Raw genomic sequence first — 17,744 nt, forward strand, 5'->3', positions numbered from 1 at the left:
CCTGTACAGGCCCCGGACACCCCCAGTGCCCACACCCAGGATTCCTTCCTGAGCTCACGGAAGCGAAGGACCCCCCGCCCGAATCCAGAAACCCACTTCGCACATGCTCAGGAACAGCCCTGCCCGTGCTGGGCTCTCGTAAGCCCCCTGAGGCTCCCACCCAGCAGTGTCCGGACCAGACAGGACAGCCTGGAGGCTGAGCTCAGGGTGCTGGGGTTTAGAGCTGGCCCCTCCACTTCCTGGCTGTGTGACGGCTCTCTAAAAGCCTTGATGAGCTCCTCTGTAAAATGGGCCCACGAGTGGCACTGAATGCATTCGATTGTTGCGAAGTAGGAGTGAGCGAGGGCAGGCCGGCGCCTGGCGCAGTTGCAGCCCTCTGCAAAAGTGACAGCAGAAGGGACCGTTGTCACTGCAGTGGTCGTTGACTTTGGACTCAGGGATGCTGCGCCTTCGCCCAGAAGCCGTCCCTGAGGTCCATGGGCATCCTAGACTCCAGGGTCCATGTGTGTGTGTGTGTGTGTGTGTGTGTGTGTGTAGCAGCAGCAGTTCTACCATAAAAGCCTTCAATCGTGTTTGGTTCATTGAATTTTCTTTTCTATTTCTTTAAAGATTTTTAAATTTATTTATTTTTAGAGAGGAAAGGGAGGGAGAAAGAGAGAGAGAGAAACATCAATGTGCGGTTGCTGGGGGCCGTGGCCTGCAACCCAGGCATGTGCCCTGACTGGGAATCGAACCTGTGACACTTTGGTTTGCAGCCTGCACTCGATCCACTGAGCTACGCCAGCCAGGGCTTGGTTCATTGAATTTTCATGAAACGCACCCACCCGTGTGCGACAAGCCAGCTCAAGGTCAGGGCCTCCCCAGCACCCTGAGGGCTCCCCGGCTTGCTTTCTGGTCACCGCCCCCTCCCGCCATCATTTCTGTTGCCACGGATTTGCCTGTGGGAGGGCTTCCTGTACACGGCATCCTGTCGCTGGACACAAGGTTGTGAGGGTCGCCCCCTGGTTGATTTCTTGCTGCTGCTCAGGGCGTGGCCGCCCATCTGTGGAGGGGCACTGACTGGGGCTGTTGGCAGCGTTGGCTGTCGAGAGAGCAGCTCAGAAGTGGCCTCTCCGGCCACCCAGGCCCACTTCCCTCCCGATGCAAGTCTCGTGTGGCGGTGAGTTTACCAGTGGTGGCCCCACTGTGCGCCCTCCCCGCCCCGCTCCAGGGGCTGTGTCCTCAGTTGCTCTAAACTCTGCTCACGTTGGTGAGTGTGTGGCGGTATCTGAGGGTGTGTGCACTTTTAAACGTCTTCCCTCATTTATCGTTGTGAGCTTTATCAAGAGGTGCTTTGTATACCGTAAAACCCACCCACTGAAAACGTTCAGTTCTGCTTTATGCTTAATATGAACTCGAGAGGGAAGGCCACACGTCGTTTAAGAAGTCGGATAGCGTGCCCTTGGCCGGCGTTGCTCAGTCGGTTGGAGCGTTGTCCAGTAAACCGAAAGGTCAAGGGTTTGGTTCTCGGTCAGGGCACGAGCCGGGTTCCGGGTTTGGTCCCCGATGTGTCTCCCCCCCACTGCCTCCCCCTCCCTTCCCTGCTCTCTGAGATCAATACGCATGCCCTCAAGTGGGGATTTAAAGAAGAGGAAGAAGAGAGGAAAGTCAAGGAGCGTTGCAAGAGTTCTGAAGAAAACCAGCAGTTCCCTGCCTTGGGTCTCCCCGTCTGGACTCCCCCTTTGTGAATCCTCGTGGCCCTTTCTTTCGGCTTTTCCGTCCGTGCTTCTAAAGAGGAACCTGCTTCCGCTGCTGGCCATGTTCCAGCTTTGGTATTTCCGGCGGACCTCTATGGGAGGTGACCGTTTCGCACTGACTGAGTCCAAATCATGGCTGTCCCTTTCCCTAGTGGGAGGCCGAGGGCAGGTTTCTTTGCCGTTTGTACCTTGGTTTTCTCATCTGTGAAATGGGGGTAATAGTGGTCTCTCCTTCCTGAGATTGTCGGGAGGGTTAAATAGTTGTGAAGGTAAAGCATTTAGAATAGTATCAAATACGAGGAGCACTTGGTAAATGCTGTTATGTCCTCCGTGTGCATTTCTTCTGTCCTCCAAGTATAGGTGAAACACCGTTTAAACCAGTTTTGCGTTTATGGCTTTAGCTTTGTGAATGTTGTTTACATTTGGGCCAAGAGGTATAAAGTTTATGTCTTTATTTCCTGTAGTTAGTAGTTGCCTCTTTTTTTTTTTTCTTTTTCATTGGCTTGTAGTTTTTAGAAGTCCTCTCTTCTGATCTCTTGGTACACCTTTTCATTCGGTCACACCTATTGAATGAGCTTCCTCTTTCTTTTCCTGGAGATTCATTTCCTGGAGTTTTCCACCGTCCTGCTCTCGTCTGGTTCGCTTGGCGCTTGGGCGTGTGACCGTGTGACCCTGCTGTTTCAGATCCGTTTCCTGATTTCCATGCTCCCCTTCCTCCTGCTTTGCTTTTTGTCTTGGTGGAGCACACCCTGCAGTAGCTTTCTGCCTGACAACGCCTTGATTCTACCCTCCCGCCTGGCTGGCATTTGGGAAATAATGTTTCCTTGCTGTTTTGAAGTAATTGCAACACCATCGTGTAAGTTCCAGTGTCACGTTTGAGGAGCGTTGCTGGTGTTTTGATTCTGGATCTTGAATCTTTGGAGGTGAACTTTCCTTTTAACTTTTTCCAAGTGCTCAGAACCTTCCGGGACTGCGTCCCGGTGACCGGCATGGGCTCTGAAAGTCACCTCCGTGCTCCACGGCACCCGCCGGGTGGCCTTGGACGTGTGGCCCAACCCCATGTCCTTGGGTTTCCTCTTTTGTAAAGTGAATAGTAGGGCTTACCTTTTATGGTGTGGACGGGGACTGACGCGTGTGTAAGAGTGTGCACACCTGGAGCCCTGCGTGGCGCCGCGTGAGCCTCGTGGATGTTACCACGGTCGTTACACTTTGATCACGGGCGTTACAAAGATTTCACGTGGGCGTGCCCCGCTCCAGGCCCTGTTGGATGTTGGATGTTTGGGTGCTCCGGAAACCGGACCGATCTGGGAGTGAAGTCTTCGGTCTGAACAGTGTTTGAAATTACCGATCGTTTTGTGAGCGCTTCCTGGTTCCCTTCCCAGCATCTTTGCTGTTCCCTGCGGCACCGCCGGCAGCGGGCTCTGCCGGACCAATAGCGTGGCTCCCGGTGGGTCCCCTGCTTCCAGCCGGTGGCCTCCGCTGCGTGTCCCCCCGCCCCGAGGGTCAGCCTCCAGTCAGGCGTCATGTTCTCCGTTTCCAGGAACTGTTTCTTAGACTCTGGATACCTTTCTTTTTCTTTTCTTTTTTTTCTTTTAACGTTTTTTTAATTGTTCAAGCACAGGTTTCTGCCTTTCCCCCCACCTCTCCCCACCACCCCAGCTCTCTCCACCTCCCTCCCCTGTTCCCACCCTCCCTTGTTGTCCACGTGTCCTTTATCCTTGTTCCTGCAAACCCTTCACCCTTTTCCCCTACAGTCCCCTCCCCTCTCCCTTCTGGTCACTGTCAGCCTCGTCTCAATTTTCTTTCTTTTTTAAAAAAAACTTGAATTTAAGCCCTGGATGGCATAGCTCAGTGGATTGAGTGCGGGCTGCGAACCAAAGTGTCACAGGTTCGATTCCCAGTCAGGGCACATGCCTGGGTTGCAGGCCACGGCCCCCAGCAACCACACATTGATGTTTCTCTCTCTCTCTCTTTCTCCCTCCCTTCCCTCTCTAAAAATAAATAAATAAAATCTTAAAAACATAAATAAATCTTTAAAAAATAAAAGCATTCGACAAATTAAAAAAAGTTGAGTTTATTGGGGTGACGTTGGTTAATAAAACGAGATGGGTTTCAGATGTAGAATTCTGTGATAACACCACCGTATTCTCTGTTTTAATAACACCCTGTTCTTATCTTGCACGTATATTCTTTCTCGTCACTTTGAAGATTTGTTTGTTTTTTCCCCCCCGGAGTTTTCCTCTCTCCTGCGTTGCCTATCGCCCTCGCGATCTCTTCTTTCTCATTTGTCTGTCCTGGCGGAGGCCCCGCGGGGGCCGGCGGTGGGTCCTGTGCTGCCGTCTCTTTCCGGGGAAGAGAAGCGCTGACCCGCCGAAGGCCCTCGGTCCGGGGGTGGGGCCTGCGGCCCCTCAGAGCTGCCTGCACCTGGGTCTTCCCTTCCTGACTCAGTCTCCCCTGCGGGCAGGGCCCTGTCTCCTGCCTTCAGGCAGTGTCTGTCTGTCTGGTGGTGTATTCGTGATCCTCGTGCGAGGACAGACTTCTTCATTCTAGAGGAGGGGGGGCACGGATGCGGGCGAGAAGCGTGGATGGGTGGCGGCTCCCGCGAGCCCGGACCAGGGACTGAACACACCCCCAGGGACCGACCGGCCACCCGCCCCGCCGCCTTCTGGGGTCTGAGCCGGGACACAGTGCACCGAGCTGCCCGGCCGGGCCGGCGCTGCCTGCGCGGAGCCGACACCTGGCCCCGCCCCTCTCCCCAGAGCTGAGTGACGTTGGAACTGGGCACTCGGGTCCTGGATTCTATGGGTCCCCCCCAACCCTGGGAGACGAGGCTTGTGGGGGGCCCTCCACGCACCCCCCGCCCCTCTCTGCACCCTGGCCTTGAGAGGGGCCGACTCAGGAATGCCCGGTTGGGGACGGCTCCCCGCCCTGCCAGGCGGCACCCCCCCAGCCCCGGCTTTCCCGCCTGCAGGGCTGTTGTCTCCTCCCATCCCTCTCTCCTTGGGTTTTCCCGCCTCTTTAAACCCTGTTGCTGCCATTCTCGTGAGGTTCTGGCTTTGGGGAAAGGAATCGTCTGGTCAGAGGCTCTGCGCCCCGTCTTCTGGGGTCACCCCCTCTCCTTCAGGGCGGTGCCTGGGAGGTGTCCGCCTTCCCCACTCGGGTGCCTCCTCCTGGGCCTGGAAGCTGGGGTTCCTGGAAGGCCCACCCTCCATCCCAGCCTCTTCCTCCAGGCCCAGGTCTCCTTGGTGGGGAAAAGCAAATCTACGGGGAAATCCTCTAATTCTAAAGCAATTCTAATTGCTTTGGCATCCAGGCGTCTCGGGCCCTGGGGAGGACAAATTTGCATATCATTGTGGCCTGGACCCCCCCCCCCCCCCCCGGGGGCCCCTGGGCTTCCCGTTATTTAGGTCTGAGCACCCACTTGGTGGGCTGGGCACTCGGTGGGGGAAAGCTCAAGTGCCTTTGCACAGGGGCCCCAGATTCCAGAACAGGGAGGGGCTGGCGTCAGACCCGGGGTGCCCTTCTCAGGCTGTGACCTCTGGGGGGGCAGGAGCTGGGGGCCACGGGCTGCTAAACTAAAAGATGCCTGCTGGGATCTGACCCCCTCGTGGGGGTGGGGTCCCTCGGCTGTGGGAGGGACTGGGAGGGGCAGCGAGGGGCGGGGTGTCTGGGCGGGCCTTCGGGCTCCCGCTTTGCGCAGGCCGGCCCCCAGGCCCCGCTGGGTCCCTCCCCCGCTGACAGTCAGGTGGGTCTGACCTGGTGGCCCGGAAGCTCCTGTACCTCCTGCAGCTCCTGCAGCCCCTGGGTGTCTGCTCCGTCGACTGGGAGGAACGTTGTCGACTGGGAGGAACGTCGGCATTCGTAGCCGCTCGGCCGGTCTGCCGCAGGCATGGGCGCGCGGGGACGGTCGCGGCAGAAGCCGCAGGTCTGGAGGCCAAGCCGTAGCACCGGTATTGTGCAGGGTAAGGCCCCCCCCCCCACCGCCATCCCCTCTTAGGCCCCCCACCCCCACCCCGTCCTGTCCTCTGGGAGACGGGGTTGCCTCGAAGCAGAAGACACAGGGACGGCCCCAGCCTCCGCTTCTGTCCTCGCTCGACGCCTTCATTGGCTTTAGGGAAAGGAAGGCCCAGAGAGGTTGTGCTACCTTCCAGGGTCACACAGCGGGGGAGCGAAGGGCCTAGGAGCATGGCCTGAGAGAAGGCAGGGGCCGGGGGGGGGGGGGGGTGTCGGCAGGGATATTTCTCTCTCTTCCTTTTCCCTTTCTTGGCTCATTGTAATCTGTTTCCTAGTTTTGGGTTTTTTGCAAATTCTGTCAAAGCGAGATTTCTGTGAAAATGACCCCAAGGGTAGTATTTACCGTGCTGTGATTAGATGGCCCCTCCCCCATCAGTTGATCTCTCTCTCTCTCTTTTTTTTAAAGATTTTATTTATGTTCAGAGAGAGGGGAAGGGAGGGAGAAAGAGAGGGAAACGTGGATGTGAGAGAGAAACATCGATCGGTTGCTTCTCGCATGCCCCCCAGCCAGGGACCTGGCCCACAACCCGGGCACGTGCCCAGACCGGGAATCGAACCCGAGGCCTCTCGCCCTGCGGAACAGCACCCCGCTGGCTGAGCTGCACCAGTCAGGGTGGATCTCTCTTTAAAGGATTTTTAAATGGAGGTTTAAGATACACGGAAAAGCGAGCACCGATCGTAAACGTTCAGCTCAATTATTATTATTTTTTTTCCCACCCACTGAACCCACCAGTGTAACCATCCGCCCGGTTAAAAAAGAAACCCAGAAGCCCACCTCTCACTGCCCCCTCCCTGTCCCGGGGCGACCCCTGCCCCCACTGCCCCCACCCCGGTTTGCACACTTGGTGTCGGTGGGGGCACACGGCATCCGCGTGGTTGTGGTTCTGTTCGCCGGAGGCGTCCCACTGCATGGAGATGTCCTAGTTTGCTTATCCGGCTCTCAGCGGGCAGTTGGGTGGTTCTCCCGCTTCGGCCACGGTCAGCGGGGGGACTCGGGCCACCCGGCGCACTGAGAGCCTACCAGGGCGAGCCTGGGTCGGAAAGGCTGGCGGGCTCTGCAGAGCTCACGCTGCGCTCTGGCTGTGTCCCACTAGGTCCCCCCTTCCTGCTTTCGGACGCGTGAACCCTGGGCGGGGTGCGGGGTGGGGGGGCGGTGCGGTATCTTTGATTCTCGACTCCTCCCTGGTTTCGGATGCCGCGTGGCTCGTCATTGGGGCCTTTTCCCTTGTGACCCTCCCGTCGATTTTTTACGGTGAGCGGTCTCTCCTTCCTGACTCGTGGAAGTCGTCATTTATTCCGGACACGAGCCCGGCCTTTGGGGGCCGTAGGCTGCGCGGGGGGGGGGGGGGGGGCGGGGGGGGCGCGCCTTCCCTCTCCCCTGAAGGTGTCTTGTGACGAACAGTCACGTTGGCTCAGCACAGTCCAGCTGGGCAGCCTTATCTTTATGGCCCGCGCTGCTTGTGTGGTGGTTAAGAGCCCTCTGGGCCTGCCCCCGGGCTGAAGGTGTTTCCCGGTATTTCCTTGGAGGCGCTTCCTGGTGTGGCCTGGTCGCCTTTCGCAGGGTTAGGTCCGCTGCTGCTGCTGCTCAGCGGTTGGTTGGTGGGGTGTGAGGTAGGCGGGCAGATCCATGGACTGTCCCGTGGGGAGGCCCGGGCTGACCCGCAGCATTTGTTACAGGGCCGCCGGGGCCTCACCCGGTGTGCCGGGGGCCTGGCTGGGCCATCGGGTCCCCTACGGCCTCTCGTGTGGAGCCCCTGCCCTTGCCCTTGCCCGGGGCGTGTCACTGTGGGTGCAGAGGTGGTGGTGTCTGATAGCATTCGGCCCTCACCTCCTGTTCCTCATGTCCAAGGTTGCCTTGGCTGCTCTTGAGCCTTGGCTTCCCCATCGCCTTTTTGTGAACTTATAAGTGACACAGGACAGAGATGCGCCGTTTGGGGCATTTTTAGGTGTGTGGTCGCGCGGCCCTCGGCACCTCCACGGTGTCGAGTCCTCAGCTCTGTCGCCGTGAGGCAGGCCGCTGGCCCCCCTCTCTCCTTTCTGTGTCTGTGAAGTTGACGCCTGCAGGTCCCTGTGTGAGTGGGGTCACTTGGTGCCTGTCCCCTGGGGCCTGACTGGGGTTGCCCTGGACTATCCAGGCGAGTGTGCCGTTGCCCTGTGATTTCCTCGGGATGGACCCCCGGACCTGGGTCTGCGCCTTCCTGGGCCTTCGTCGTGGGCCTGTGGACCTGCAGGAGCTGAGGACAGGCGTCCCCCGCCCCCCCCCTCCCGTCTTCTTCCTCCTCCCTGCCTGCCGCCCCGCCCCCGGCAACCAAGAGAGGCGGGAACTGGTTCGATGGGTGAAGATGACTTCATCGGTTTGGGTGGACCCTCGTGGTAACCCTTGTTACCTTTTTGCCGAACGCCATTTCCCGTGGTTCTTTCGTCTGTGACTTGGCTGGGAGTCTGGCCGGCTGATGGGATTCTGTGCGTACCGAGGGCTGGGAGAGCACAGCGGTCTCCACATCGAAGGGGACCCGCAGGAGTCTGAGGGTCCCTCGCTGTGTCCAGCTGCTGTCACGAGGGGCGCCTGCGTCACACGCCCGGGGCGCGAATGAGCTGTTTTCTGGGTGGTGACCCTGCGATCGGATCTTGCCGACCAGGTTCTCTAATAGCCTTTGGTGACCTCGGGGCAGAAGCGGTCTCTCGCTTGTGAGGCGCAGATGTTTCAGAAGAGAAAGGGAGAACGAGATTTCTGTCTGGTATGTGGTTAGGGAGGGGCCTTTGGGAGTGAGAGCAGGAACGTAGGGTCTCGTGCCTGGGCGGGGCGGGGGGCGGGGCGGCCGAGGGAAGGAAAGGTGCAGATTTTGGAATCAGACTCGGTTTCCTCATCTGTTGGAGAGACGGGACCTGCCCTCCCGGAGCTGGGGGTGGGGAGACGGGGAAGGGAAGGCCTGAAGCCTTTTTAGAAAACTAACTTTAAAAGTTTTTGCCCTGGCTCGTGTAGCTAAGTGGATTGAGCGCGGGCTGCGAACCAAAGTGTCGCAGGTTCGATTCCCAGTCAGGGCACATGCCTGGGTTGCAGGCCATGACCCCCAGCAACCACACATTGATGTTTCTCTCTTTCTCTTTCTTCCCCCTTCTGTCTCTAAAAAATAAATAAGTAAAATCTTTAAAAAAGTTATCGGTTACAGTTGGTGTACAATGTTCTGTTAGTCCAGGGGTACGAGGTGGTGATGGGGCGTTGTGTAACTTATGGAATGATCACAGAGTAAGTTGGGGGGCCCACCTGACCCCCAACAGCATCACCCACCCACTCTGGTCCCGTGGACGCCTGCGGCCAGCCCCGCCGGGGCTGGGAGGTAGGGCCCCGGGGAAGAGCCCCTCCCTCCGCCCTCCGCCCCTCCCCTGCCATAAATGCCAATGGAGCAGCATCTCCCCTGTGTGCGGAGTGGGGTGGGGCGGAGGAAGCCCGCATTGTGATGCAGGGGTCTGCACTCCGGGGCCGCACCCGGCCCTCCCCGCACCATTTTTGTAAATAAAGCTTTATTGGCACGGAGGCCAGTCCCTCGAGTGTCGAGTGTCGTCGGCAGCGGACAGAGGAGGCAGCTTTGGAGTGTTTACGGCGGGGCCCTGTCCAGACCGAGCCTGCCGACTCTTGTCCCAGTGGGTGGAGCGGCCGTAAAGGAGGAGCTGATGTGTGTGACGAGAGGCACAGCGATAAGCACCGGGAGGAAAAGTCACGCTGGGCAGAGCGGGTTTGGGGGTGCTCAGGGGAGGCCCCCGTGGTCCTGTGCCGCCCCCGCGGGCAGAGAGGGTGTGAGGTGTGTGCAGACCGTCAGGCACGTCGGGGGGGGGGGGGGTGCGGGGGACAGTGTCCCGGCCGCCCCCGCCGCAGCCCAGCCCCCGGCCCGGACTGTTTACCGGACCTTTGCACCCAGCATGATGTCATCGAGGCCCCGCCCGCTCCCACCGGCGGGGCCCGCAGGTACCTGGGACAGAGTCAGCTTCCAGAAAGGTCCCCGGCACACTCCTTCGTTGGGGAGGCAAGATTCCGAGGGGGCCTCGCCGTCCCCGTCCTGGGGACGGGCCAGCAGGTGGCACAGCGCAGCCCGGGGAGGGTGCGCCTGGAGACTCGTCCTCCGTCCTCCGGCCCCAGGTCGGTGAGCGCGCAAGCAAGGAAGCGAGCACACGGGCACCCCTGCCTGAGTGTGGAGGGCAGGGAGGGAGGGGTCTGGTCTGGATTCGAATTCTGCCTTGGGGTGGTCTTGGCCGGCCTCAGCGCCCAGCCGAGTCCGCGGACCCCTCCCCTGTGTTCTGGGTGCCTGTGAGGGGGGCGGCCGTGGCTGAGGCTGGCTGGCTCGGATCCCCACACTCTGGTCACTGTGGCTGCTGGCGTGGGGGTGGGAGGGGCTGGGAGGGCCTGCTAGCTCAGCATTGGCGGAGTTGGGGTGGGATCGGGGGGTTGTGCCCAGCTCCCTGTTGCTCAGCCTCCCTGCGTAGCCAGACTTGGGGTCCCCTTTCCTGGCCCTGGGGCCACCTTCCCCTCTTACTGGGCACCTAAGACCAGAGGAGGAGGTCACTCTCTAAGAACCCTTGAGGGCCGGGACCTGCACTGGGTGGGTGGGGGGCACCTACCCTGCTCAGGGCTGAGGGGCCATGGCCCGGCTGGAGCCAGGGCTGAGCTGAGGGCCTGGGGGTGGGGTTCCAGAGCTGGACTCCCTCTGGCTGGTGCCTTGTAGCGCTGGCTGAGCAACCTGGCCGCTCAGGGCCAGTAACCCGGACGACCTCTCCGAGCCTCAGTGTCTTAGTCTGTGCAATGGGGGAGCCAGAGCCCCTCCCCCCGGGGCCATGGGGGGGCGCTGGTGAGTCAGGACGGGAAGGGGCTGCCCTGGGACCTGCTCCGCTCTGGGGCCCGGCCGCGCGGCTGGTCCCCTGGCCAGGAGGCCGGACTGGGAGGCGGAGAGCAGCTCTCACCCCTCACTTTTTAAAAAAGACCCAGGTGGAATTTACACAACGTGCAATTAACCCCTGGAGAGTGCGGGTGGCGGTGGCATTTAGCGCGTTCCTCACGGGCGGGCGCCCGCTGGCTCGCGCTGGCGCTGGCGCTGGCGGAGCTGACGTTCCGTCGAGAGGCGGGAACGGGGTGGCGGGAGCAGCAGCGGCTCCGCTTCCCTGAGCCCCAGGGTTTGTAGCTGTAAGTCGTGGGAGTAACGGCAGTGACACGGCCGACCTGGCGTTGCCCTTGGTGAAAGGGTTTTAGAAGTAGGGACACGTCCACCCTCCGGGGCAGATGCCATTGTCATCCTTCGTGCAGTCCGAGGGCCTTAGGGACTTGCCCGCGTCCCGGAGCGGCTGCAGGTTAGCGTCTGTGTCGTCCGGGGGACGGCTGTCCGGCCCCGCCCCTTGGTGGTGGCCCCGCCCCTTCGTGGAGCCTGGCCTGCCGGAGGCCCCCAGGCCTGCCCCCCCCCCACGTTTCCGACAGGGAGGGGCCTTCAGCCCGGCGAGCGGCTACAGTACGTCTAAGTTCGTGAACGTTTAATGAAACTTGAGATGCGGCTGCTCCGTCTCCTGAGCCGCATTTCAGTGCCCCGTTCTCCACCAGCGGCTACTGCTGTGGCGTCCAGGGCCGGAGGGCTCTCCCAGGGTCTCCTGGTGGCCCGAGCGTGACTGCCCGCAGGAGGGATGGAGGGCCGGCCTGGGGGTGCCTGCGGCCCTGTGTGTCCCTCGAAGGGCTGGGGGACGCCGTGGGCGGGTGGAGGTGGAGCACGCGGGGCATTGGTGCCTCTCGGGGCCGGGTCGGCGTCGGCCACCGCTGTTAGGAGAGACGACGAGGGCGTGTGGGTGACTGCGCCCTCGTCAGGTCTGCAGGGTCCTCGGTCCTGGCTCCCAAGGCGTCGACAGAGAGGCCTGTAGCCACCCAGGGGGGCCCTGGGACCCAGGGTGGGGCCGGGACGACCCTTCTCAAACCCAGGCTGTGCTGGAGGATTTGACTGGCCCGGAGGTCCACACCCTTTCTGGTGAGCCGAGGCCACCAACGCTGGGTGCCCCGGGGTGGGGGGTGGGAACCCGGGGCGTGGGGGGGGCACACCTAGAGCGTGAGAAGAGTGCCGGGGGTGCTGGCGGGCGTCAGAAGGCAGTCTGCAGGCCTCGGTGCCGTGGGGTGGGGTCCGCCGCCCTGCTGCACCCTGGGAGACCGGCAGGGAGGGCCCGAGGTGGCACGTGGCGCCCGTGGGGGCGGGCTTGTCTCCTGTCCGAGTGCTGTCTGTCCGTCTGCTCTTGTCCTGCAGAGCTGGGAACAGTGCTCACGTGCTTGGGCCACAAGTTGACGCCGGCTGTGTGCCCGGATGGTCGTGGCCAGGAGGGGGCCGCGGTCTCCACAGGCAGAGGGGCAGCAGGCTGGCCTGTTGGGGAGACGGGTTTGGACTTCCAGGTTGTCCTGAGTGGGGACGGGGGATGGGGCTGGGGTCCCCCGTCTGGCCTGTCCTCATCCCTGGCCTGTCCTCAGGGATGAGGCCTGAGGACAGGCCAGGAAGGCCCCAAGGTGGAGTGCGTGAGGTGGGGTCCCGAGCAGGGTCTGGGGCCTGGCGCCTGAGGGCACGGCGGATAGGGAGGCAGGGTGCCCGGTGGTCCCAGGTTCCTCTCCCTTGTATTTGTGATCCTGCACCGGGCTGCTCGGGGAGGACCGCTGGGGAGGGCGGGGCCTGGAGGTTGTGCAAACAGATGCTTCTGCCGTGGCTGCCGTCCTGGGGGCGGGGGTTGGGGCGCCTCGGAGCCCTGGTGGGGGGCTCTGGCCGTTGGCGGCATCCGGGCCTGGGGTGCTGCCGGGCGGGTTTCACAAGCCCGGGCAGAGGCAGGCCCGGGCCACCCGGCTTCCGCGTGGCCCGGGGCAGGAAGAGCTGGCGGCTGATGTAAGCCCTGCGCAAACCTCGGGCTGCCGGCTTCCGGAGCCTCTCGCCCGCCCGCCCGCCGAGGAGGAAGCCGGGGCCAGGCAGGGCCCCCGGGGGCCCCGATGCCCCAGCTCGGACTGCGTGGCTGGACTGGCCGGCCACCATGGCCCTGGGTCCCCAGGCCTCGGCGCTGGAGTCCGGTGAGGGGCCCGCACGGGGCCGGGCTGCCGTCTGGGGCCCCGGGCACGGGGCCGCGGCGCCCTCCCATTACTCAGCCTGCCGCCGGCCCCACTCCGGGGGACTCCGGTGGGCGTCCTGCCCTTCGCAGCCCCAGTTTCCCCGTGTGTACCCCAGAGGGTTTGGGTGGGCGTTCTGGGGTCCTGTGCCCCCTGCCCGAGGTGGTGTGCGAGCATCTGTGGTACTCGGGCCCTGCCCCTGGGGCTGCCGGGGACCCACAGGTTGGGTGGGGTTCTGTGAGCCTCCGGGGGCCGGCTGGGGTCTCCTGGGCACCAGAGTCCCGTGCCCCCTGCATGCCCCCTGCGGTCTGGTCACTTCTGGACGGTCACAGACAGTGCCTGCCGCGCAGGAGAGGTTGCCCGAGGGGCACAGGGGAAGCCCTTAGCTGGCGTGGCCAGAGCTGGACCTGGCGGGGTGCCTGGTGACACCCGTGCCCAGCTCTGCGTGCCGGCCTCGGTCTCTCCTCCCGAGGGTGTCCAGAGGACAGAAATCACCTGCCTGGTGCTTTCAGGGAGTGGGCGCTGCCAGGACTCACCACCATCATCGTCATCATTACTGTCGTTTTTAAGTCCAAGCCTCCTGATTCGCTACAGTTCTCAGGGGAGGCGTGATCCCCGTTTAGCTGATGAGCAGACTGAGGCCAGGCGAGGGAAGCCCTCCCTCTGGCCTGTCCCCGGGAGGCCTGCCAGGGTCCTCCCTGGGGCTGGGGTGCGGCGCCCTGGGCGGTGAGAAGGAGCAGGCAGCTCCCTGGTGTGGGCCTGGCCCCGTGTGTGTGGGAGCAGTGGGTGCAACTCCCCTCAGGTTCCAGCTCACTGTCTGCTAAGCAGCAGCCACTGTGCCCCCTGCCCCATTCGAGAGACCCCGGGTGGGGGGCTTCTGCTCTCCGAAGGGACGGTCCCCCTGGTGGTTCATCCGCTAGGTCACCGTAGGTCTGGGGTCCGCTCCGGGTGCGCATGGAGGAGTCACGGCTCACCAGCCGTGGGGCCAGCCCCGCCCCGTCTCTGCGCCTCAGCTGACTCCTCCGTTGAATGGGTGCACGGGGCCGGCCGAGGACTTGGGGGGCCTGGGCCCGTGCAGGCGTACCGTGGGGCCCTTGGGGAGGCCATTCCCCGACTCGTGGGAGACCCCCTGGTCCAGGAGCCCAGAGCAGAAGTAGGGCTTCAGCATGAGCCCCCTCCACCTCCTCACTCCATGGCCTTGGGAGGTCTCCCCCCCCACCACCCCACAGCCTCAGCTGTTACCCGTGGGTGGGGAGAATTGCTCCCCCTTGGGGCGGAGCTGGGCACTGTCCGTGGGGCGAGGGTCTGCTCCAGCTGACCCAGGCCCGTCCTGAGGACAAGGGGCGGGCAGGGGTGGGGTGACCAGTGTCCGCTCCTCACGGTGGGGAGGGACGGGGATCCACGGATCCACGGGCGGCGGGCCGGGCAGCGCGGCCCGGCGGGCGGCTGCCTGACGAACAGCCCCCTCCTCTCCGCAGGCGAGGCCTTCCTGGGCAGCTTCGTGGCCGGCGGGATGGGGCCCTCGGCCTCGTCCCACGGGAGCCCGGTGCCCCTGCCCTCCGACCTCTCCTTCCGCTCCCCCACCCCGAGCAACCTGCCCATGGTGCAGCTGTGGGCCACCCACGCCCATGAAGGTAAGGAGCGGGCAGGCGGGTGGGTGGGTGGGCGGGTGGGGCTGCTGGGCCTCTGCCCCCAGCACTTCCCGAGTTGCCCCCTCACCTCCGTGGCCACCCCTCCCCACTGTGGCTCCCACATGTCACCGGGAGAACCCTGCTGTTCCTCCTCCTGTCGCTGTCGCAGGGCCTTTGCCCGAGCTGTCCCCCTGCTTGCAGCCCCTCACACACCCCACAGGCTGTCTCCTGCTCACCCTCTGGGGCTCAACCCGCCCCCATTGCCTCCCAGGTGTGAGGGCGGACTCGTCTGTGTGTTTATTTGTGCACCAGCTGTGTCGCTGCCGGAGCGCGCTCTGAGGGAGCGCCGAGGTCGCTCTGCCAGCCCGTCCCCCGGGGAGGTCCGCTGGGTAATCCTTGTGGGAGCAGCGGCCCAGGGGCCGCCCAGCTCTCCTGCGGCAGCTCTGCGGCGATGCCCCGAGCATACCTTCATCTCTGCTTCCCCTCCTCTGTGAAAGGGCGGTCTCGGGGGGGGGGCCTGCACTCCTCCCCCCACTCTGGCTCTGGTGCATTTTGGGTGCTGGGTGCTAGCTGCCTCCTCCGGCCTCCTAGGTGTCCCACGCTGCTCCCTGTCCTAGCAGACGAGGGCCCTGGGAGCTCCTGCTGCAGGCTGAGCCCAGCTTCCCTGTTTCCTCTCTGCCCAGTCTCCTCCCCTCGGGTGCGAGCTGCACCGGGGCTGGCGCCTGGCTCGGGGCCCGGAGTGGTGGACAGTCCTTGCAGGCAGGAGTCCCATCGGAGCCCACTTTAGCCCCCCAGGGAGGGGCCGGAGGAGCAGGGGCTGCTGCCTCTGGGTGCCACCGGCCCTCCCCAACATCCCCATTTTTTTTTTTTTGCCAACAAGTGCCAGTGATGATAAATGATGGCAACAGCAAACCAAGGGTGCTCACCGAGCCCCAGGCATTGAAGTGAACTTGAACTCTCTTCAGCCTCAGAGCAGGCTCGGGGGGGCGTGGTCACGCCCCCTTCACAGATGAGAACTCGGAGGGACCCGACGCCTGTGTAGGGTCCCTGGTTCAGCGACTCAGCTCAGTAGTGTGTGTCGGTGGTCTCGGTCATTCAGTGACTGTTGTTTCACTCCAAGGTGGCGATGTGGGGGTGGGGGGCAGGGGCCCAGTGTGGCCAGGGACAGCCCTGCACCCCTGGTGTGGGGGGGCCCCAGTCCCTCAGGGACACCCGGTGGGGGGCCTGTGGTCCCAGAGGACACACAGCCCAGGCTGAGCGCCCCCCCAACCCCAGGCGCCGTTTCTCCCTCAGTGGCCCCTTTCCTGTCTTCCCTGTCCCCAAAGGCTCTGAGTCTGGGTGGGCGGCACTGGCAGGGCCTGGCGGGAGCCCTGGGCGGGAGGGTTCGGTCCTGGGAGCCAGAGGCGCTGCTGGGTGAGCTGAGGCTCAGAGACCGCCAGCCACCTGCTCGGGGGTCTCACAGCAGGGGAGGGGCCAGGGAGCCAGGTAAACCAGGTCTGCGTTGGGTTGAGATTCGGGGTCGGGGTGACCTTGGTGGGAAACCAGGCTCCCCTGACCTTGGCAGGCGGTCCTCTCTGAGCCTCGGTCCTGGGGGGTATGAGAGTGTTACTTTCTTTTTTGTCTTTTTAGAAAAGAGACTTTATTTATTTATCTTTAGAGAGAGGGGAAGGGGGGTGTGGAGAGACAGAGGGAGAAAAACGTTGATGTGCCAGAGGTACATCAGTTGGTGGCCTCTTGCGCATCCCCAGCTGGGGACCTGGCCTGCAACCCAGGCCTGTGCCCTGACTGGGGATCGAACTGGGGGCCTTTCGGCTTGCCAGCCGGGACTCTTCCTTGTCTTCTGAGCTTCAAGGGAGAGTCGCAAAGGCAGAGCAGCGGGCGACACTGCTTGGCCAGGGCTGAGAGTGGCCACTTTCGTGGTCCCACCGGGTTTGGGTCCGTTCCGACCCTCGTCCCGATGGGTTTCAGAGCCCGAGGGCCGCCTGCCCTGGGACGGTGGGCGGGAGGGAGGCCTGAAATCCCCGGGCTGGGGACAGGCCTCCAGCTCCAGGGGCCAGCCGCACCCTGGGGCTGGCGTTAAACCTCGGCTTCCTCTGTTTCCAAGGAAGGGGGAGGCCCCGGGCGGCCCGGCCCAGCTCTTCTCCTCTCTTCCAGGCTTCTCCCACCTGCCCAGTGGGCTGTACCCGTCCTACCTCCACCTGAACCACCTGGAGCCCCCCAGCAGCGGGAGCCCCCTCCTCAGCCAGCTGGGCCAGCCCAGCATTTTCGATACCCAGAAAGGTCAGGAGGCAGGCGTGGGGAGACGGTGGGGTGGGGTGTTGGGGGGCGGTGGAGGGTTTTTCCGGGACTCCCACCAGGCAGCACCTGCCCCCTAAGAGCCCCTCCAGTCTCCTGGGCTACCCCTTGGACTTCCAGAGGCTCCTAGCTGTTCTCTGCTGGGCTGCTGCCTTCTTAGGCACTCGGGCTGCCCTGGAAGCCACGCTGGCTTTCTCCCTTTCACAGATGGGGAAACAGGCCAAGAAAGGTTAGTTGGAGGCCAGGCGAGATTTAAGCCGGTTTCCGCCCATTTCCAGAGCCTGCCCTCCGAGGGGCTGCGCTGTGCACCGCCCTCCTTAGCCTGGGGGTGGGGGCAGGGCACCCCTGGGGACCCCTCAAGGGCCAGCCACCCCTAGTCTTGGTGGGGCAGAGGGGCCGCCTGCTCACCCCGGGCATCTCCTCCTCCTCAGACGGCTTCTACCTGCCCGCCCCAGGGGCTCCGGGCGCCCTGCACTCCCAGGCGCCCTCCTCCAGGACTCCAGGCGGCCACTCCTCGGGCGCCCCCGCCAAAGGCTCCTCTCGGGAAGGCCCAGCCAAGGAGCGGGCAGGCCGCGGCGGGGAGCCGCCCCCGCTGTTCGGCAAGAAGGACCCGCGGGCCCGGGAGGAGGCCGCTGGGCCGCGCGGCGTGGTGGACCTGACCCAGGAGGCGCGGGCGGAGGGCCGCCAGGACCGCGGCGGGCACCTGCGCCTCGCAGAGCGCCTGTCGCCTTTCCTCGCCGAGCCGGGGCCGCCTCGGGCGCCGGGCGTGCCCACCGCCGACTCCAAGAGCAAGAACCCGCCGCTGCCGTCTGCTCACGGCCTCTGCAACGGTGCGGGGGACCCGGGGCTCCCCGCGCTGATGGCGGAGGCGGCCCGCGGCGCCAAGGACGCGACGCGTCAGGACGAGAGCACGCGGCTGCGGCGCGCGGACGCACTGCTGCCGGGGCCCTGCCCCTGCCCCTCCCC

General features: G+C 63.5%; 1 protein-coding gene across 1 annotated transcript in view; it reads left to right on the plus strand.

The window, feature by feature from the left end:
- TNRC18 (trinucleotide repeat containing 18) overlaps window positions 1-17,744 on the plus strand; it is a 75,349-nt gene that overhangs the window by 7,951 nt on the left and 49,654 nt on the right. Inside the window, 3 exon segments of the mRNA XM_036014290.1 lie at window positions 14,331-14,486; window positions 16,638-16,763; window positions 17,210-17,743. Coding sequence (XP_035870183.1) covers window positions 14,331-14,486; window positions 16,638-16,763; window positions 17,210-17,743 — 816 coding nt within the window.

Source organism: Phyllostomus discolor, chromosome 13 (genome assembly GCF_004126475.2).
Source record: "Phyllostomus discolor isolate MPI-MPIP mPhyDis1 chromosome 13, mPhyDis1.pri.v3, whole genome shotgun sequence".
Lineage (NCBI taxonomy): Eukaryota > Metazoa > Chordata > Mammalia > Chiroptera > Phyllostomidae > Phyllostomus > Phyllostomus discolor.